The sequence below is a fragment of the Haemorhous mexicanus genome, chromosome 4 (assembly GCF_027477595.1).
Source record: "Haemorhous mexicanus isolate bHaeMex1 chromosome 4, bHaeMex1.pri, whole genome shotgun sequence".
Classification (NCBI taxonomy): Eukaryota; Metazoa; Chordata; class Aves; order Passeriformes; family Fringillidae; genus Haemorhous; species Haemorhous mexicanus.
In genome coordinates, this window is record NC_082344.1 from 4,552,280 (window position 1) to 4,569,918 (window position 17,639).

Sequence of the window (17,639 nt, forward strand, 5' to 3'; positions counted from 1 at the left end):
AGGCAGCGCATTAGCATTTTCCATGATCTCACCCTTATTAGCCGAATGGCTCATCGGGAGGAGCGGGTTATATTGTGCTCTGTTACATTATCTGCTGCTGCAGTGTCTGCGAGCCAGTCCCAAATTCATGCGGAGATAAAAACTCCCCTCTCTCTAGCAGAGACTCGGGAGTCCATTGTGGAGCTAAGGTTGCAGTCGAACTCTAATTTTCAATAGTTCACCAAGAACAACCTCTCTCTGGAGGCTGCCTCGCTCAGTGCTTTGCTCCTGCTCTTCCTGAGTCGGAACTCTAAGTCAGGAATGTCAGCTCTTTCATCCCTGTTGGCAGAAGCAGCATCACTCTACAATGTAAAAGCAGAAGAATCCTTTCCCATGGACTGTTCCCCATGGAGCCCAGAATCAAATGCTGGCCATGTTCAATGCTGTAAGGTTATTATTTCTAGGCACAGGCCTTTGAATGTTGAAAGGAATGGAAATACCTGTTCCAGAAGCAGAAATGACACATGCAGGCTGTCCCATAGCCGATGACTCTGTCTTTGCACGGCTCAAAAAACTGTTTGTGTCAGGACTTAAATCCACATGAAATACTCCTGAGCTGCCAGGAAAGCAGGCAGGACATCTCCTGTCCTGCAAAAATCTGTTTCTCCTTTCAGGTGGGGTCCCAGCAAGTTTGGATACCTATTTCTCAACAGCAGCCTTCTTAAAAGCCTGAAGGGAAGAGAAAATCTTGCATGTAGATTATCAAGTAATGTTTGCTGGACCCTCATCCAGCAAAATTTTCTGAAAAAAATTATTGTCTAAAGACAATTTCACTTAAAAAGCCAGGTTTTATTCTTGGTTAGAGGTTACATGACGATGTTCAGATTCATTACAAGAATAATTTGGAAATATAAATCCATATTCACTGAGAAGTTAAACCCATTCAATATTTCTACAGAAATTCCTGCAATACAAATAAGTACACACAGAAAAAAACCCATGTGATTGTGTTTTACATGTAATTTGAGAGCCAAAACAAAAGGAGATCTACCTGGACTCAAAAGGGGAAGTGGGCACCTTTCAGCTGGCCTGGCATGGGTGGTACCCTGATCACACATACACCAAGGGGTTTAAACAGTGAAGCACATTTCCTTTTTACCAACCAAAAAGGAGAGGACAGAATTCAAGGTGATCAATCAACAAACCATTCTCTGGAATCAAATAAAAACCCTCATCATTCTCAAACAAGAACGACCACAAAAAAAAAAAAAAAAAAAAAAAAAAAAAAAAAATCACACCACTGTTGGGCATGTAAGCTCTTGAATTCAAACCAGATGTGACAGTCTGAATCCTCAGCAAGAACTGCATCCCTTCTCATCAGGCTTTTAAAGAGATTCTCACAAGGCAGCACAAACAGCATCTTCAGAACAAAGGGCAGTAACGCTTCCCAGCAGAGTTTAACTGGATCCTGAGGATCACCAGCCTGTATGAGCTGCTTTGCTATTGTCCTCACAGGGATTTTACCAGACATAAATCACATTCACTGAAGAGATAAGGAGCTAGGAGCAAAAAAAGCCCAGAAGAAAACAGAATAATGGAGTTGCAAGAGTCCCTTGCAGCCTTTGGTTTACACTTCTCCAGGCCGGAGGCTGTCAGCGATGGGCTCCCTTCTCCAGGGAGGAATCTGCAAAAGTAAAACCAATGGGAATTACTGTGACATTGAGAAATACAACTCACTCAGGAGTCATTTTCCTCCATTCTGTAACACTTCCACACACACACACCCCAAAGCCAGCACTGCACTTCATTACAAGGCTGTGATCAAACCCATACAAGTGGCAGTAGGAGTGAAGAAGCAAAAGAGGGTGGGGAGAGCAAAGAGTGCTCCAGGAGTCTGTCACAACCTTCCTCTAATCCTGGTGGTTGACACAGAGCAAACAATAGGATCTCATGGCTTCAAGCCCCCTGTAAAATCTTTCCAGACTTCCCAAAAGATCAGCTGACATTCAGCAGTGCTCAGAGGGGTACATTGGCAGTAGGTGCACCCAAGAGAGCAGCTAAAGCTGACAGAGGGAATAATTAGTACCCATGGCTAAGCAGGTGTCTGTGGTCCAAAATTGTGTTTGATAGTAAGTCACTCAAACTAGGAAAATAAAACAAAATTGGAGAAAAGAAAGATGCCATTGCTGGTGCAACACATGCTTCCTGAAGCTTGAAAAGGTTTTGGAAATTGCTCTAACACATCTCTAGTAGCACAAGCACAAATGCAGTCACTGTTTTACTTAAAGAGAAAGCATCAGGAATGATGAATCCTGATCTGTTGGCTCATAGAAATAAAATGATCAAATCCTGCAGCTGCTTAAATCACATATCCTGTTCCTCTTCCCAAGAGACTTTTCTGCCTGGTACTCTAAAGAACTACAACACATTCTGTGATCTTCAGCTCAAGCTGACTTTAAAAAGCACTTTAACTTCACATGCTCTGGAGTTAGGAATCAGAGGTGTGCTAATGGCCTTTTTGCAGTAGCAGAAATCAAGCTGTATCAGTAAAAATGCTGAAAATAATCACATTTTCATTCCCAATGGGGATGGCAAGCTGCTAATTAAATCTGTCTTGACTACTTGGAAGCACTGATAATTTCTCACGTAATGTATGCACTGAGGACACGCTAATACCAAAAATGTTAGGGGTCTGGGATTTTTTCCAGGAAAATTAAGATGTCAATTAATTGACTTTTTTTTTTTTTCTGTCTGGTTTTTACTGAAGACCTCCACAAATCCATTTTATTCAGTTTTTCATATTTTCCCCCCCTCTCCCTACAGATGTCATTATTTTCAGTGGCAAACCCCACACTTCTCCCTCCTCTTCTTCCAATTAGCTGTAATTATAACAACATTAGCAGCAAATTAGGTGCCTCGAGGGCAAAAATCTGGGAAGCAGCAGACTGTGGAAAGGAAGAGGAGATGAGATTCTAATGGAAGTAAGCAGGCACATCCATGTGCTCATCTGGGCACCCTTAGGGCTGCGCAGGTGGAGCTCTGCCTTCCCTGAGCCTGCCAAGATGAGGAGGTGACCAGCTGCTGCCACAAGCCACCAGAGCTACCCCTGGAGAGGGAAGCAAAAGGCTCCATTTGGGCTTCTCCCCATGCCTGGCATCACTGGATCCAAGGTAAAAACATCCAGCTCAGGCTGGAGAAACCCATTGGTTGTATCTGATGTTCTGAAGGGGTAACTGAGGCCCTTAAATGCATCTACTGGGAATCTCTCTGCCAAGGAAAGAAATGCAGTAGGATCAACTGTGCAAATGAAAAAGCCAAGACATGCCAGCAGTTGCAGCATGCAAAAGGGTTCTTGCCCCGAGTAGGCTTTTGAGCAATAAACCTTTTTTCCAGAGAATTTTGCATTAAATGTCTGGGTCCAGGGAAAATCTCCAAGATCAAGCTCTTTTTTACAACTGTCTTTTCAATTTTGCACAGTTGAAAAAGGAAGGAAGTCAATACTGCTTGCCAAGCCAAATGACATTAAGTACATTTGCTGGAAATCTTTTTGCCTTGCTCCTTCAAAATTAAAAAAAAACCCCAACCCAAATCAACAACAAAAACCAAACAGAACAACATAACCAAGAACAAAAAGGTCAGAATCTGACATCAGGAGTGTAACACAGCACAGAAAGACTTAGGAGCTAAATTTCCTCCTAAGGCAGCACTGCTGGTCCAACAAGACAAGGCTGGGAGAACTTAAGCATATTTTAGGACTAAGATTTCCTGCCCAGCAAGGTACCTGGGGAGGGATCAGTCCAGAGGTGGGAAAGAAGGGTTATTCTTGGAAATATATTGGGACCTTAAAGGAAACACCTTTGCTTTTTTGGAAGGCAAGCTGAACTCGGCTATGAGTTATCTGAGGTTCTAAGCAGCTTTTTGAGGGTTGGGGTTTTTATTTCCTCTCATTTTGCCCACCCTATTTCCCTCATCCTTTCCTGTTTTCTGATGAATTTATTCCAAATTTATTAGAAAGGGCTCAAATCTAAAAGTGCCAGATCCAAACCATCACACAACCATGAGAGCTCAGTGCTGGACACAACATTGCATAAGTGATCCCCTGCCAACTCCCAAAACACATCTCTGGGGAAAATGACAATCTGGAGAGCAAACTTTAGAAAACAGCATCAAACAGCATTCATCAAATATCTGTAGCAAAGGGTTGGGGTTTATTTTAATTTAAAATATTCTTCGGAGATAATCCTATATTTATAGATGATGGCAAAAAATGTTTTTCAGACAAAACAGAAAGACAAACAGGGCTTAAAAAGGGCAGCAGTCCTTTGAGGCATCCTCCCCTTACCATGGGAGCAGCTAAGGAGCATGGTGTCAGTCAGAAGAAAAGTACAGATATGGTGACAGGAGAAGCAGAAAACATGATATTGCAGCTGGTTACAGAAGAACCCCTGCAGAAGCCAAGTTGAATGCCAAAGTACCTGAGTGCAAGCACCTTCCTCCCTCACAGGAGAGGGAGGAAAACACAATGAAAGTGCCTCTATACAAAGTACAGAAAAAATTAATAAGTCCTGCTTAGTGATATACACTTTAAAGTCCCAATCACATTATGAGACTCTCACAGATTTCAGATCTCTAAACCAGGCTTTTAAAATGAAATATTATCAAAAATATCAGTTTTCTAAATCATTTCACTGTGTTCAGCTCTGAAGTTAGAACCTGTGACCTGTGTTTCATAATTATTACTTAACAAAAAATGCCCAGCATCAAAGGAAAATTTGTTAAGGGAAATTTAAAGGTTTTGCCTAGGAACATCAATCTATTGAAATAGCATTCCTAAAGGAAACTGTTTTATGCCTAAAAGTTGCTTCACTGCTGATTTGTTTGCTATAATGAAGACCTAGCTCAGCAGAGAGAAGATTTATCTGTCCATTTATAACCTACTGAGAAAATGCAGGATGAGAACTGAGAATCAGGAATGCTCCTGCACATACTGGCTCATTTAGACCCAGCAGTGTAATTAGCACTTGTACAAAATGGAGCAAAGAAATGGGCACATCAAGAACTCCTGCTCATCACATATTCTTGGAGCTTCTATCTTGGAAACCTTTCCCAAAATACTTACAGGCAGATTTAATGCAGACAGCTATATATAATACATAAAGCCAGGCTAGTGACTCAAGAGTGAGAGTTTGACCTCTGTGTGATCAATGGGTAAACGATCAAAATCATCTGTTTCAGCAGCCAGGATAAAGAGAATAAGAGCCCAGAAGGTGTTAAAGCAGACATCCTAGGCTGCACTTGGATGGGACTATTAAGAAATCCTCTTTAAAGGGGCTGGAGCAAAAAGGGAGGGGAAAAGTCTCAAGTATCCCAATCCCTGTCCTGTTGAGAAGGAGGTGTTTGGATGTTCTGGGCAAGGAACAGAAACAGAAAGACAGAGCACAGATTTTCAGGTAGTTTTTCTCAGGGAGGGGGAAGTCAAGTGACATAGTCAAGCAGGGTGGAAGAAGAGCTCTCCTTCTCCAGATCCCCCCAGTGCACTGCCCTGGACCACAGCTGCAGTTGGTGGCAGGAATGGTTTCAGTCCCTGTTATAAACACCCTCCTTGTATCCTCTGGTGCAGTAAATCACTTGGAGTTTGAGTGGGAGGAATGGTAAAATTCATCTCCTGCTCTGTCGTGCAGGCACAGCACTACTTTCCCTGTGACCACATCAGAACCCTCCAAAGAGCTGCTGTGTAATTATGGGATGCCCATCAGCCACTTTGGTGAGCTACATTCCCATTCTACCCACTCTTCTGGGCAAACACAGATGACAGCAAATAATGGAGCAGTTCCTCTAGAACCATCTTCTTCTTCCAGATGTAACTCAACAGCTTCTGGACTCAGCAGTCCCTGCTATCCCATGTGGTACCCACTGGCACCATGGGATGGCAGATTCCCACCCAGAAGAGATTCCTTGTGGTGTCCATCTTTTGAGTGGTCTGAAACAAGTACTTCAAAACACCCAGGAATGATTTCAAATACAGATACAAATATTAATTACTCCTCCCCATTTCCAAAAAATAGTTTTTACTGACCCTTTGTCAAGTATTTAACCTTGCTTACTTCCATGGCTCTATTTTCAGACCACCTGAACTACCAGAACAGACCAGGAACAGCAATGGGCATTCTGTCTTTAAGGTGAAACAACATCCTGAAGCCTGCGCTTTGTTACCAAGGACTCCTAAACCTACCCCTGCTGGCCCCCTGTTTTGGCACATCATTAAATTTGGTCTTTGCTGGAGCAACAGAAGCTCTAAGGAGAATTCTGAGGGTATCTTTTCTTTAGGACTATTACTAGGTGTTTAATGAGGCAAATGTGTGATCCCATAATGTGTAACAGAGACATTTTATGAATTGCAACAAAGCTGTAACATAGAGGGCATCACATCAGAAGCCTCACCTGTGGTGCACACACACCAACCTGGACTCTCCAAGGCAAAGCTGTCACATAAGCACTCAACAGATAGACAGCAAAGTTTACTCTACATCCCTCAAAGGGCTCCTTTTGGAAAAAAAGGACATTTAATACACACTCTGTACAGCTGTTGTCTTACCATTTGCCTTGTGCTGCACATCTGGCGGAAGCTGGTCAGGAACATACCACTGATAGTCTGGCTGCACAGAACAATAAAACATTATTGCAGCAATATGGACTTCACAGGCACTTCAAACAAAAGAGCAGTGACATGATAAAAACATAATTGTGCTGTGAAGCCTCTCGTTAGCCATACAAAAGCAGTTTAAAACAAAATCTTGTATTTAGGTTTGTTTCCACCAGTCTTCCAGCTTGCTTCCTTTCCTATGACATTAGAAAAACTGGTGCAAACCTTTCTAGATCCCACAAATCACAACGACACATTAAGAGAACCAAACCAGACTTTAAAAGGGCTAAGGAATCAAGTGCAGCAGAAGATACCAGCAGGCATCTCCCTCTACCAAAGAACCCCAGAGAAACCCAGCCCACCCAACAGGTGAAGCTGCTGCAATTTGAGTGAACTGTAGCAGCTGGAAAATGCTTCAGTGTGACAGGAATGAGGCATGGAATAAAGTTCTCTCCCCTCCTCCCTTGGCTCACAGGTTAGCACTGCTGTTTCTACAGCACTAGCTATTATCAAATAACTTCCTGCAAACACTGTGGGATAGGGAAAATTCCCATCTTTCTCCTAAGAGGAAGGACAGGGAAGGTTATGTCCATGCAGACACAGTTTTGTCCAGGGAAATCTTGGAAGAAATAGTGCATTATAGTTTATACCACCCACTGTGGCAAATGAGTAGCAAATTACCACTAGAGAAAACAACTTTGGGACCAGCCATTTCAGCTGAAGCTGTGTTAGGCTGTCTGTCTGGAACAAGTAAGTCCATGCAAGCTTGTCAAAGTCTAGGTAATTGCTGCTTCAAATTAGTTACACTGGAAAAATGATTCATGTTCTGCAGAAATTACTCTGACAAAATCATTGAGTAGCCCCAAGGGGAATCTTGCAGATTTCAATTTGCAGGGAACAAATTTCATATACTCCTACAGAAGTTTTGCCTGAATTAAGATGGCAGGGTGAAGCTGTAGATAGAGAAAACAGATTTAACTTTTATGTTTTGCTGTCACTCATGCTTATACAGCAGTAATCACTCTCACACACTGTCAGGAAAAAAAGGAGCTATTGTATTTCAGCCTAAATTGTACCAGTCACAGGCATTATTCACTAATTTTTTGTGCTTGTGTGCAAACAAAGACTGATACAAAGCTTTAAGCACAGGTAGTTTTTCCACCAATGGCTCAAATTACACTCATTTGCATTGCTTTTTTGAGTTTCTGGTGAATTTTTTGTGTTCTGATCAATTCTTCTCTTTTTATGTACCTGCACCCTGCAAACTTGAATTAATTTCAAGAACAAGATGTGTATTTCACATCAGACTAACCAAACTGCTTCTTCTGGAGTGTAAAAAGGAAAGAAAAAGTGCAAGAACAGAAAAAGAAGGAAAAAGCAAAAGCACAGCCTAAACACGCAGGATTACGTATCAGGACACCCATTAAATTCTAACACCTTTCTTCATTGCTAACAAATTGCTCAGGGAGGTACCCAAAGCTCAGAGCAGCAACTCACACAGGCAAAGAACTGAAAAAAAAAAAAAGGGCAGAATGAAACTGGGAGTTTACAAAGCAACCAGTCAGACTGACACCGGTGCTCCGGCAGGAATGACAAAGCTGTAAACCCAGTGATCCCTCACAGAATTAGAAACCCAGATGATGAAAGTTCAGGGAGAGGAGCCAAAATAATCTGGGCCAGTGTCCAAATTGCAGGGAAAAACATTCTGCAATACTTCCAACTTTGATAAATAGGCAGATAAGCACACTCCTGAAGCACAGAAATGACTTGTCTGACCACAGCTTTTCCATTGGATTTCGACAGCCCGAAAGCTTTACACGCATTTTGCAAAAATTTAGCTATAATTTCTCAAATAATGAGCATCTTTCCATATGTGACAGCTTTATAGCCAGAATCAGATATTGTGTATTTAAAATGACATTCCCCATGTTTAAATGCATTCTCAGTAGATTGGAACAAGCCAGCCCACTTAGATAACCTGAAGCACATCAAAAATGTTCTTTGAAGCAGTATTTTCCTTGGACTAAATAACTCCCACTCACAGAACCTGCTCCAGTGCAAAGCTATTCTTCTTCATGCTGAGGAAGACATGAGGGGACCCTGTTGTGTTCCAGGAAAAAAGGCACATTTCCCATTGTGTTAGCCACACTCAGCTAGAACTTGCACTTCTGCTGATTTGGTTTTTATTATCTTATGTTGAAGGCTCAGAGCAGATCCCCACTTCTGAAGTGGGGTAATTGGACAGCTAGAAAGAGCTCTGAATATCTGTCATGGGAATAAATTCATCTAAGAAATCAGCAAGACTCCAATGAAACAGCCTTATTTTTTAAATTAACACACAAATGTAAAGGAACCCTGTTTTTCTTCTTAGTGCTGTTACAGATAAAAAGTATTTGCCAAAGGCAATTCGATCTTGATCTGGACTAAACAACACACTAGGAAAGCACAGATTCAGTTGCTGCTGAGGATGGCAGGGTGATGGCAGCTGTGGTCCCCATGCTGTGAGGAAATCAGTGTCCCTGTCACACAGGGGATGGTGGGGACCTTACCAAGCCCTGCTGCTGCTGTGCCCTGCGAGGCACCGGGTGTGCCCGAGGATCCGGGCAGTGAAGAACCATCCCACAGCCCCCATAACTGACACACGGGGAGAGGAAGAGTGGAGCTGGGTAACTGGGCCTCTCAGGCTGTACTGGGAGGTCTTTTGTCTGTCAAGAACATAAGAGGAAGAATAAATGCATTAGCAGTGGAATACAACCAACAGGCCATTTCAGGTACAAGTGGGTTGCAATGCTGCTTGCTTAGACCCTTCATACCACTTATCATTAAAAAAATTATTTAAGATGGCTGACTTGTGCCCCACCACAGTCTTGACACCTTTTATGTGAGGAAAACATTGATCCCAAGATTTGACAAGCACATTACTGTGTCTTTTATATTCAAAACCAATTCTGTATTTTCGTTACACACAGTCGCTTTCAATAGTTTGAAGCAGAACTACATGGACAGTCACTTGCATGACAAGATAAGTAAATAATTTTGGTATAGGACCAAAGTTGTTTGCCTCAGATTTGGGTCTGCCTTTTCTTAGGCCCTCTGCATTCCAGTAGAGTCAACAGCAATTTGCCTAAGGACAGAGTAAGGAGGGGTAAAAGATGATTAATATTCTGTGACTCTGTGAGTCACAACTAAATAATTTGACTTAAGAAAACAAACTAATAAATATTTTATATGCTTGCTCTCATCTTTAAAATCCTCCACAAGCTCTCTTTAATCAAATCCCGAGGCAGGAAGAGAAAAACTGGAAGATCTCCAGTGTGAACTGTTGGTGGACTGGGCAGCACCTGGCCTCTGACACGTCAGCAAGACCCGACTACCTCTGATGCATGGCTTGGTTGAGAATAAGACAATCCTGAAGTTTCTGTGTCACAACAATGTTGGGGAGGACAATAAATCACCACAGAGCATTTTGGTAATCAGCCATTCTTTTAAAGCATTGCACAATTTTGTCAAGACAGGAAACTTCGGAATTTCATCATTCTTAAATGAGGATTGAGAAAGCTCTGAGTTTTGCATGGCTTGATTTTACTATGGCTTCCTACTGACACTACTTTGAAGAGATAAAAAGGATGTTGCAAGAAAAAAATTATTGCAGAGGCTGCTCAGCTAATTTGTATGGAGAGCATTTTTTTCCTCGGTGATATTAGCATCAGTCTGTAATTCAATTGCAGAGGTCAGGATTAACTACAGAAGCTCTTTATTTCAAAAGTTGGTTTGATCTTACAGCTCTTATATCAAGTGCCAGTGAAACAATCAAAGTCCTCTGGACTTGTTTTTGGTTGTGTCTACCCTCCCCCTCCTCCATTTTCAGATATGTTTGAAAAGTTTTTGCAATAAGTACTCCCTTCATCTACTTATTTTGGAAGTCTTCTCTAATCGTTTCTCATCTTCTTACTGCATTACTTCAGAATGATTTCATCCCAGGTGGTGACCTCATATAAAATCCAATGTCAATTAATGGAAGCCAGAAAGCCTTGAGTTGTGTGGAAAGTGAGAAAAAAAAAAATAAAATACACATGTGCTGGCAACGGGAGCTTTCTTTTGACTCATACCTGAGAGCTGAGTTTACTCAGTTGAGATTGCAATCTCTCATTAATTTTCTGCAATGCTTCTTTCTCCTCATTAAGCCTCTCTCGGTCAGATCTCTCCTTCCTGAAGTCTTCCTCGTATATTTGGACCTGCAATCGTCATGAACTGTGGGTGAGCTTCAGCAGGGCCACTTGGTGGTTTGGTTGCTTTCTAAACACTGCCCAAGCAGAAGGGTGAATTCCACGGGGATCCCTGCTCCCTACAATCCTCCAAACAAAAGTTTCCCAGGTCTTTTTTTGGGACTGACACAAAGTGACAATTAATGGCCATGCTCCAGCGGCACTCATCAATTGAAACTGAAATTGAAAGTTGAAACAGTCCCCAGTGCCTTTTTTTGTACAACCTTGCACTCCAAAAGCTGACTGGCAAATACCAGTTTCAAACATTAGAAATGAGATAGCAAATACTAGTAGCCATCTTTTTAAGGGATTAGCAGTAGGAGGAGAAACATTTTACCAGCATTTTCCCAGTTTTCTCTTCAGTTATGGGCACTTTTAACTCCCTCCTGTATATCTCAGGTGCAAGGAGTCAGAGAAGAACCTCCCCAGCCCAGTGTAGAGGCAGAGGGGAGCATAATGTACACAATTCCAAGTGGAATGGTATGCACACAATTCCCAGTGGAAATACAGATGTTTGACCCCGTTCCTAGAAAATAAGCTGCCTTGCAAATGCTGAAGGATGCAGTGGCTTAGCTCTTTTTTGTGTGGTCAGGAATCACAGAGCTTCATCCCATTAAAGTATCTGACCACCCCAGGCACAGGCAGCGAGTACACAGATTTGGAAACAAAACACAAATCCATAAATTATTTGGTGTTAAGATGACTGCCTTAATTCTTCAGCTAATGGGCAGGCATCCACCTGGTGAGAAGCTGGAGGCTGGTGGCACTTCTACTGACAAAAAACAGCAAAGCCATCTTTGGGTGGGAACCACCACCAGAACTTCTAGAAGCCCTTTCATGTCCTCTTGGTTGCTCACTAAAGCCTGCTGACAGTCTCTTCCCAAAAAACTTGCTTGCTGTGGCTCATGCCCTGCCCATGGGAGAGATCCAGTTTTCTTTTTGCTGGAAGCAGCGCTATGACTTCACAGAAGGACTAGAAAAATGTTCATACCTCAGGGGAAGAAAAAGGTTAGCACAGGGCTCTATAAATTCTTTTCCTGACCCTCCAAAGCAGAGACAAAACTGTCACTTGCAGACATCCTTGCATCCCTGGTCCATCTATACAATTCTCAGTGTTTCCTCATTTCTTCTCTCCCAATTCCTGCTCTGCTGCCCCACCTCCCTCCCACTCCCCAGCTGTACAATCTGCTGGAGCTGCAAGGACACCTCTTTGGCACAGTTCTGTCATTTATCCTGCTGCCCTGAGAAAGAGGGGACACCTTCCAAGGAATGGATGCCTTCATCTCCACTGCTGTGACCAGGGATGGGCTGATGACAGCCAAGCTCCTGTGGGACTCTGCCACGTCACTCTTTGTCCCAGGAGTCCCTCCTCCATCCAGTTAGAGCCCTCTGCTCCATTTTGTGTAGAAGGAAGTCTGGACTCACTGTACTGATTTATACAACTAGAAAAACACATTCATAAAATGGATATCCCATGAGAATTGGAAAAAAAAACTGGTTTACTCTATTTTATTGTGTAGAACGAAATAACTCATTACTGTACAATCAAGTGCAGGATTTTGTTCTCCAGCATGTGGCAAGCATTACATTAGAGAGCAAAATCTGGCTCTGCTGTCAAACGTGACAGAAACAAGTATTTTATTCCCATTGAATAAAATTCCCGTTCTGATCACATCCATTTGTGTGTCAATAATGTTAACCCTGACACTATCCAGGACAACAGACCTGAAGTGTTAAAATTATCTGAAAACTATATTGTTTTTAAACAGATTCTTTCATATGGAAAGAAAAACAGCACACAAAGCATTTGAGTTACTCAGAACAAAGATTAAAAAGTAAATAAATACAAATCTATAGTCCTTGGGATGCAGGTTATGAATGCAAATGGTTTGCCTCACACTTAGAAAAACTGCAGTGCCAATGCTCTAGTTTTCCAAGACTAGGATCTTTGGATAATTCTCTACACTGGCAACTTGTAAGATAAAAGGATCAGAAAACACAACCAGTAATTAATGAAATTTAGCATTCCCTCTGGATGACATCCAGCCCCTAACAGAGAGCTGGCAGGACACCTCCAGGAGTCAGGAGAGCCATTCTGCTGCTTTGAGTCCTCCACAAGTCCTTGCTCCAGTCCTTTGCCAGGACTCAGTTTCACTTTGTGGACTCTGCTGTGATGACAGCATCTGGGGAAATATCATTCCAAGGGGCTGTGGCTAAACTGGCTCTTCCCTTCAGAAGCTCTACACAGCAAGTCTACCAAGCACAATCCCTGGGAGAGAAAGCAGAATTATGCTGTGTGAAATCCATCCAGGCTCTCTTGAGCTGTTCTTACCTGCTGTTTAAGAACTTCAAGTTGGGTTCTCATCTCCTCAATGCTGTTCCTGTCACCCTTCCCTGGAGGAATCTCAACAACAGCTGGGTGCTGCTTTTTCAACGTGTCCAGAAGGGCCTGCAACATCAAACAGCAAAATTACTAAACAGAGATTCACTACATGAGAAAGAAAAAAAGATCCTTTAAAATTATTTGGAAGAGGTTTCCCCTTCCCTTGTAGTAGCTTCAATTATATACACTGGATATAAACCTACTTTACTACAGTAAAGTCTGACTGAAACGTTTTTTGCACTAAAAGTAGGAATTCTTTCGCGAGGAGCAAAGCAAACCCTCCTCTTTGAGAGGAAGTCGTGTCGTCTCCATAGCTTGTCACTAGAGGGAGTTACGAATACACACAACACTGGTACCACTCTTACCCGTTTTACACTGAAATTCTGCCACAGTTCTTTGCAGACTTAATTTTTACAGTACTACACAGCTCTCCCTTGGACTGGAATAATTAAATCACCCCTACATCTCTCTGTCTATAACTACACATGATAATTATATATTATTTTCTTTACTCCAGCACAAATACCATTCAGTTCCTTTCATTCTCTCACCTAAGATATGAATCCCTGACTTCATCCCTTTTAGAAGTTGAATGCATGCTGATGATCCTCAGCCCTCCCTTGTTCCCAGACTCAGGCAGGAAGGATGGAAGATATTTGGAGGGGGAAGAGGCAAATGGGAAGAAATGGCCAAGCAGGAGAACCAGCATCCAAAGTAATCCAAGGATTGGTATTAATTACCCAAGGCCCAAGGAAAACCAAGCACTTTCCACGGAAGCATAGAAAAGGAATGCTTTTTAACTGATGAGGTGCTGTCCCTAGGAATTGTGCAGAAGTGAAACTGGTTATAATGGTGGCAAGTTGGTGTTCCATGCCAATACATTCAGAAGGTTGAACCTAAAACTGTGAGAGTGAAAATACAGACACCCTGATTACTGATTAATCCCTCTTCTGCCCCTTTGAATCCCCCTTCAATACCTTTTTGAGGAGGTTCTACAACTCAGAATTACAGATGGGGGGGAAAAAGGAAAAATCCGGAAAATCAATCCTCAAAAAGTTAATGGTAAGGGGAGGATTATTTTTAAATTGTATTTGGACACAATACTGTGAGACCCTGCTTTATCCATTCACATAAAAAGAAGAAAAAGTTGTTGATTTCAGAGAATTTGTAATAATTTCAAGTAGCTGAACCTCAAATAGCAGGGGACTAAAGTTAAAAGGGCACAGGGGGTCCCTTCCCGTCTCATGTGTATTCATGACGTGAGATTTTAAGGATGCAAACAGACAGAAAATCAGAAAATTGCTGTTGGGAAAGTGTATATGAAATTGATGTTTCATTTAAAAGAATGGTCTATATACCCCATCTGTCTTATTACAGCCACATCATAAGACAGCAAAATATAACATTTAAATAAGTTGTTTGACAAACAAGGCATTGAATTAAAGTTAGACTGGAGCTTTGAGCAAGTCCTGTCAATGCATTTCAAAAAGAGCTAGAAACCATGGGTTCTGTCAGACTTTTTCTTATGGCAACATTATGTTTTTGGCTTGACTTTTGCACACCATGGCCCTTTAGCTTATTAAAGCACTTATTCAAGTTACACAGCAATGGTTACTGCAATGCATTTCCTCAGGAAGTGTTTGTGGTTCACCATTAAATACAAAATTGTTAGAAAACACCCACTGCTTTATGTGATCTTTTGATTAAATAAAATTACATTTATTACTTTCCCTCAGTTTAAAAAAAAAAAAAATCCATGTAGCTATTTAATGACAATTTCCTCAGTGAGACATATATACACATGATATTATAGGTAGGAATATGTGTGCATATGGATTCAAGCACTAGGACAGGACCATGTCTTCTGAAGAGAAGCCATCATTCTCAAACACAGAATACATGTTAAACGAGTTTTTAAGCTGTGTGACCTTTCTTTTCAACCACAGTCTTTCACTAGGTGCATACAGAAGCATCTTTGTGCCATTTCCTCTTTGCTCTGAGGAGGGAGGATGTAAAAGGGGCTTAGACATGACATGTAGAGAGGTTTCACAGGAGAAGCCAAATACTCTCTGAATTTTTCTCCTTGCAATGCAACCCTGCTGCCTGCCAAGGAATGAGACCCTGCATGCACAGGTCTGAGCTGAAGTGAGCTCTTGCTCGTTTCCCCAGCTCCCAAATGGTGATCCTGTGCTTGCCACCAGGTTTTTCACCCAGAACTGAAAAGCTGGTATCTGGTAGGTCAGTGACAACAGAGATCCTAGAATTAGAGGAATCAGTAGCTCACTCCTGCTCCTACCTTGTTGAGACGACTTATTTCACTCTCATAGTATTCCTTCCTCCTGGTCATTGAGGCATTCTTCTGCTTCAGGAGCCTGTTCTCTTCCTTCATTTCATGGAGAGCTTCACTAAGGACCTCTGTATCTTTCTGGGATGCAAAAACACAGAGAGATGCTGCAGAAATGCAGATGGAAGCATTTTTCAAGAACAATTTTCCAAATAATCTTCTGTCTGACAGATGTGCTGCATTTTTGTTGTCCCAAACACAGTTGGGAAGGGAGGCAGCAGGAAGGCAGATCATTAGCACACCCGGATATGATAAAGCCTGTAGAAATTGTTTTGACCACTCACCATATGAGAAGACAGAGACAACAAACCAGACTAAACCCCTGCTCTCTGCACTTGCACAAAGGCATGGGAATGCTGGCAGGCCAAGCAGATCAAAATCACATCCAGTTACCCCAGACCTGCATTTCTCTTATGTACTCAGAGGATAAGACCAGGGGTAATGTTGGTGGAGGGCCCAGCCATACCCAGTGCCATACAAACTTGAAGATGAAAAAAAAAAAGTATTTCAGATATTTTCTGCAGCTGCTTTATGAGAATAAAAAAGTGAGATCCAACAATCACAGGCACAGCACACCACAGGAATGGGATTTTTTCTGTGTAAAAGGCTCATCTCTGTGCAGCCAGTCACAATTTGGGCTCATCAGAAATTCATCACTGTGTGCTAATTGAGCCAGTGAAAAACACCCCTGAGTAACTTGCTTATACATGAGGAAGTTTGACTCTGCTGTGCTCCAAGTCAGCTGGGACAGTTCATTTTCTCCAAAAACCAGGCAAGACTAGCAGGGTATCTCTGCAATAAGTATAGGAACACATCCAGCAGCTAGCTCAAGCTGACAAGCACTTACTGGCTGAACGTGATACTTTCAAGAAATTGCTGGTTTAAGAATAAAGTTCAATGCTGGTTAATTCCTCCCACAAAAAAAAAAAAAAAAAAATTGGACTATATTGTCATTTAGTTCATTATCCAGGTGTGCAGTAAAAAAATCATAGAAAGTGTACTACTCATCATTATTTTTATAAAATGGTAGTTATTTTCCCAGGTATCCTACATTAAAAGGCAGGCAGTAACATGAACAAAAAGATGGACTGTCTCACAGTGAATCAACACTCAGAGCAAATACAGGCAGTGATTCAGCAAGTACATAACACAGTTTGTCTTAAAACATGTAAATTGCTCTATGGATTTGGAATCAAGTATGTGCTTAGCTGGGACAAATTGATAAGCAAGTAAGATGGATGTTGTGCTTTTGCAGATGTAAGCTAAGGGGGTTGCATTTCTTTTCCTGCAGCAGCTAACTTGCATCTCATCTGAGCCTGGAAGTGATGCAACTTGTTTCAGGTTACCATGTGAATAGAGAAGCCCAACTTCAGCCATTATCACCACCCAGACACTCTCACCAGAGGTCATGAAGTAGATGACACCATGAAGCAGAATGAGAACAGGAAGCACCACTCTGTGAGGTTCCTAAAATGGAGCACAAAGTTTTATGTAGGTGCCCATCATTCAGGCTGGTGGTTTTACTGAGGTGGGAATCCAGCTCAGGGATCTAAATTGAGATGCAAAAGCCCACCACAAGAGCCAGTGCCCAAGGAGTCCTCAAAGAGCAGCCCAGCCACTCTGAGGGTGAGGTGAACACCACTCTGGAGCAGCTGGTCAGCCCAGACACTTGCAGCTCTGATAACTGCACTGACAGTGTCACTGATATTTGCAGGGAGCTGAGACAGCTGCACATGTATGACAGCCTGTGCTGTCAAGACCAAAACCTGGGGGGCTGGAGCTGCATTCACACCTTGAGTATTTTTTGCCAGGCACTGTGTGTAACATCTGCACTGCTGTTCCTCTTCCCTTTGAAATAACTGCAGCATTTCCCTCCACAAAGAAATTGCCCCTGAGCTGAACTGTGAGGAGGGAAATCTGTGCAGCAGAAATCAACCTGCTCTTGACTCCCCCACACCCACACACTGATGTTGTGCTCTCTGCCACTCATATGGAAATGACTCTTTCTCTACACACAGTTCTGTG

At 42.2% G+C, this 17,639-nt stretch overlaps 1 protein-coding gene across 3 annotated transcripts in view; it reads right to left on the reverse strand.

The window, feature by feature from the left end:
* Positions 1-807: 807 nt before the first annotated feature.
* TNIP3 (TNFAIP3 interacting protein 3) overlaps positions 808-17,639 on the reverse strand; it is a 48,320-nt gene continuing 31,488 nt past the window's right edge. For 2 of the 3 annotated variants that reach the window (XM_059843709.1, XM_059843710.1), the window contains 6 exons: positions 15,567-15,695; positions 13,220-13,336; positions 10,732-10,857; positions 9,172-9,327; positions 6,575-6,635; positions 808-1,663 (listed from right to left, as the gene is read on the reverse strand). In XM_059843709.1, the coding sequence (XP_059699692.1) occupies positions 1,632-1,663; positions 6,575-6,635; positions 9,172-9,327; positions 10,732-10,857; positions 13,220-13,336; positions 15,567-15,695 (621 nt within the window). In that variant the 3' untranslated portion in view covers positions 808-1,631. The remainder of the gene's footprint in view (positions 1,664-6,574; positions 6,636-9,171; positions 9,328-10,731; positions 10,858-13,219; positions 13,337-15,566; positions 15,696-17,639) is intronic. The other variant, XM_059843711.1, reaches the window with a different exon arrangement.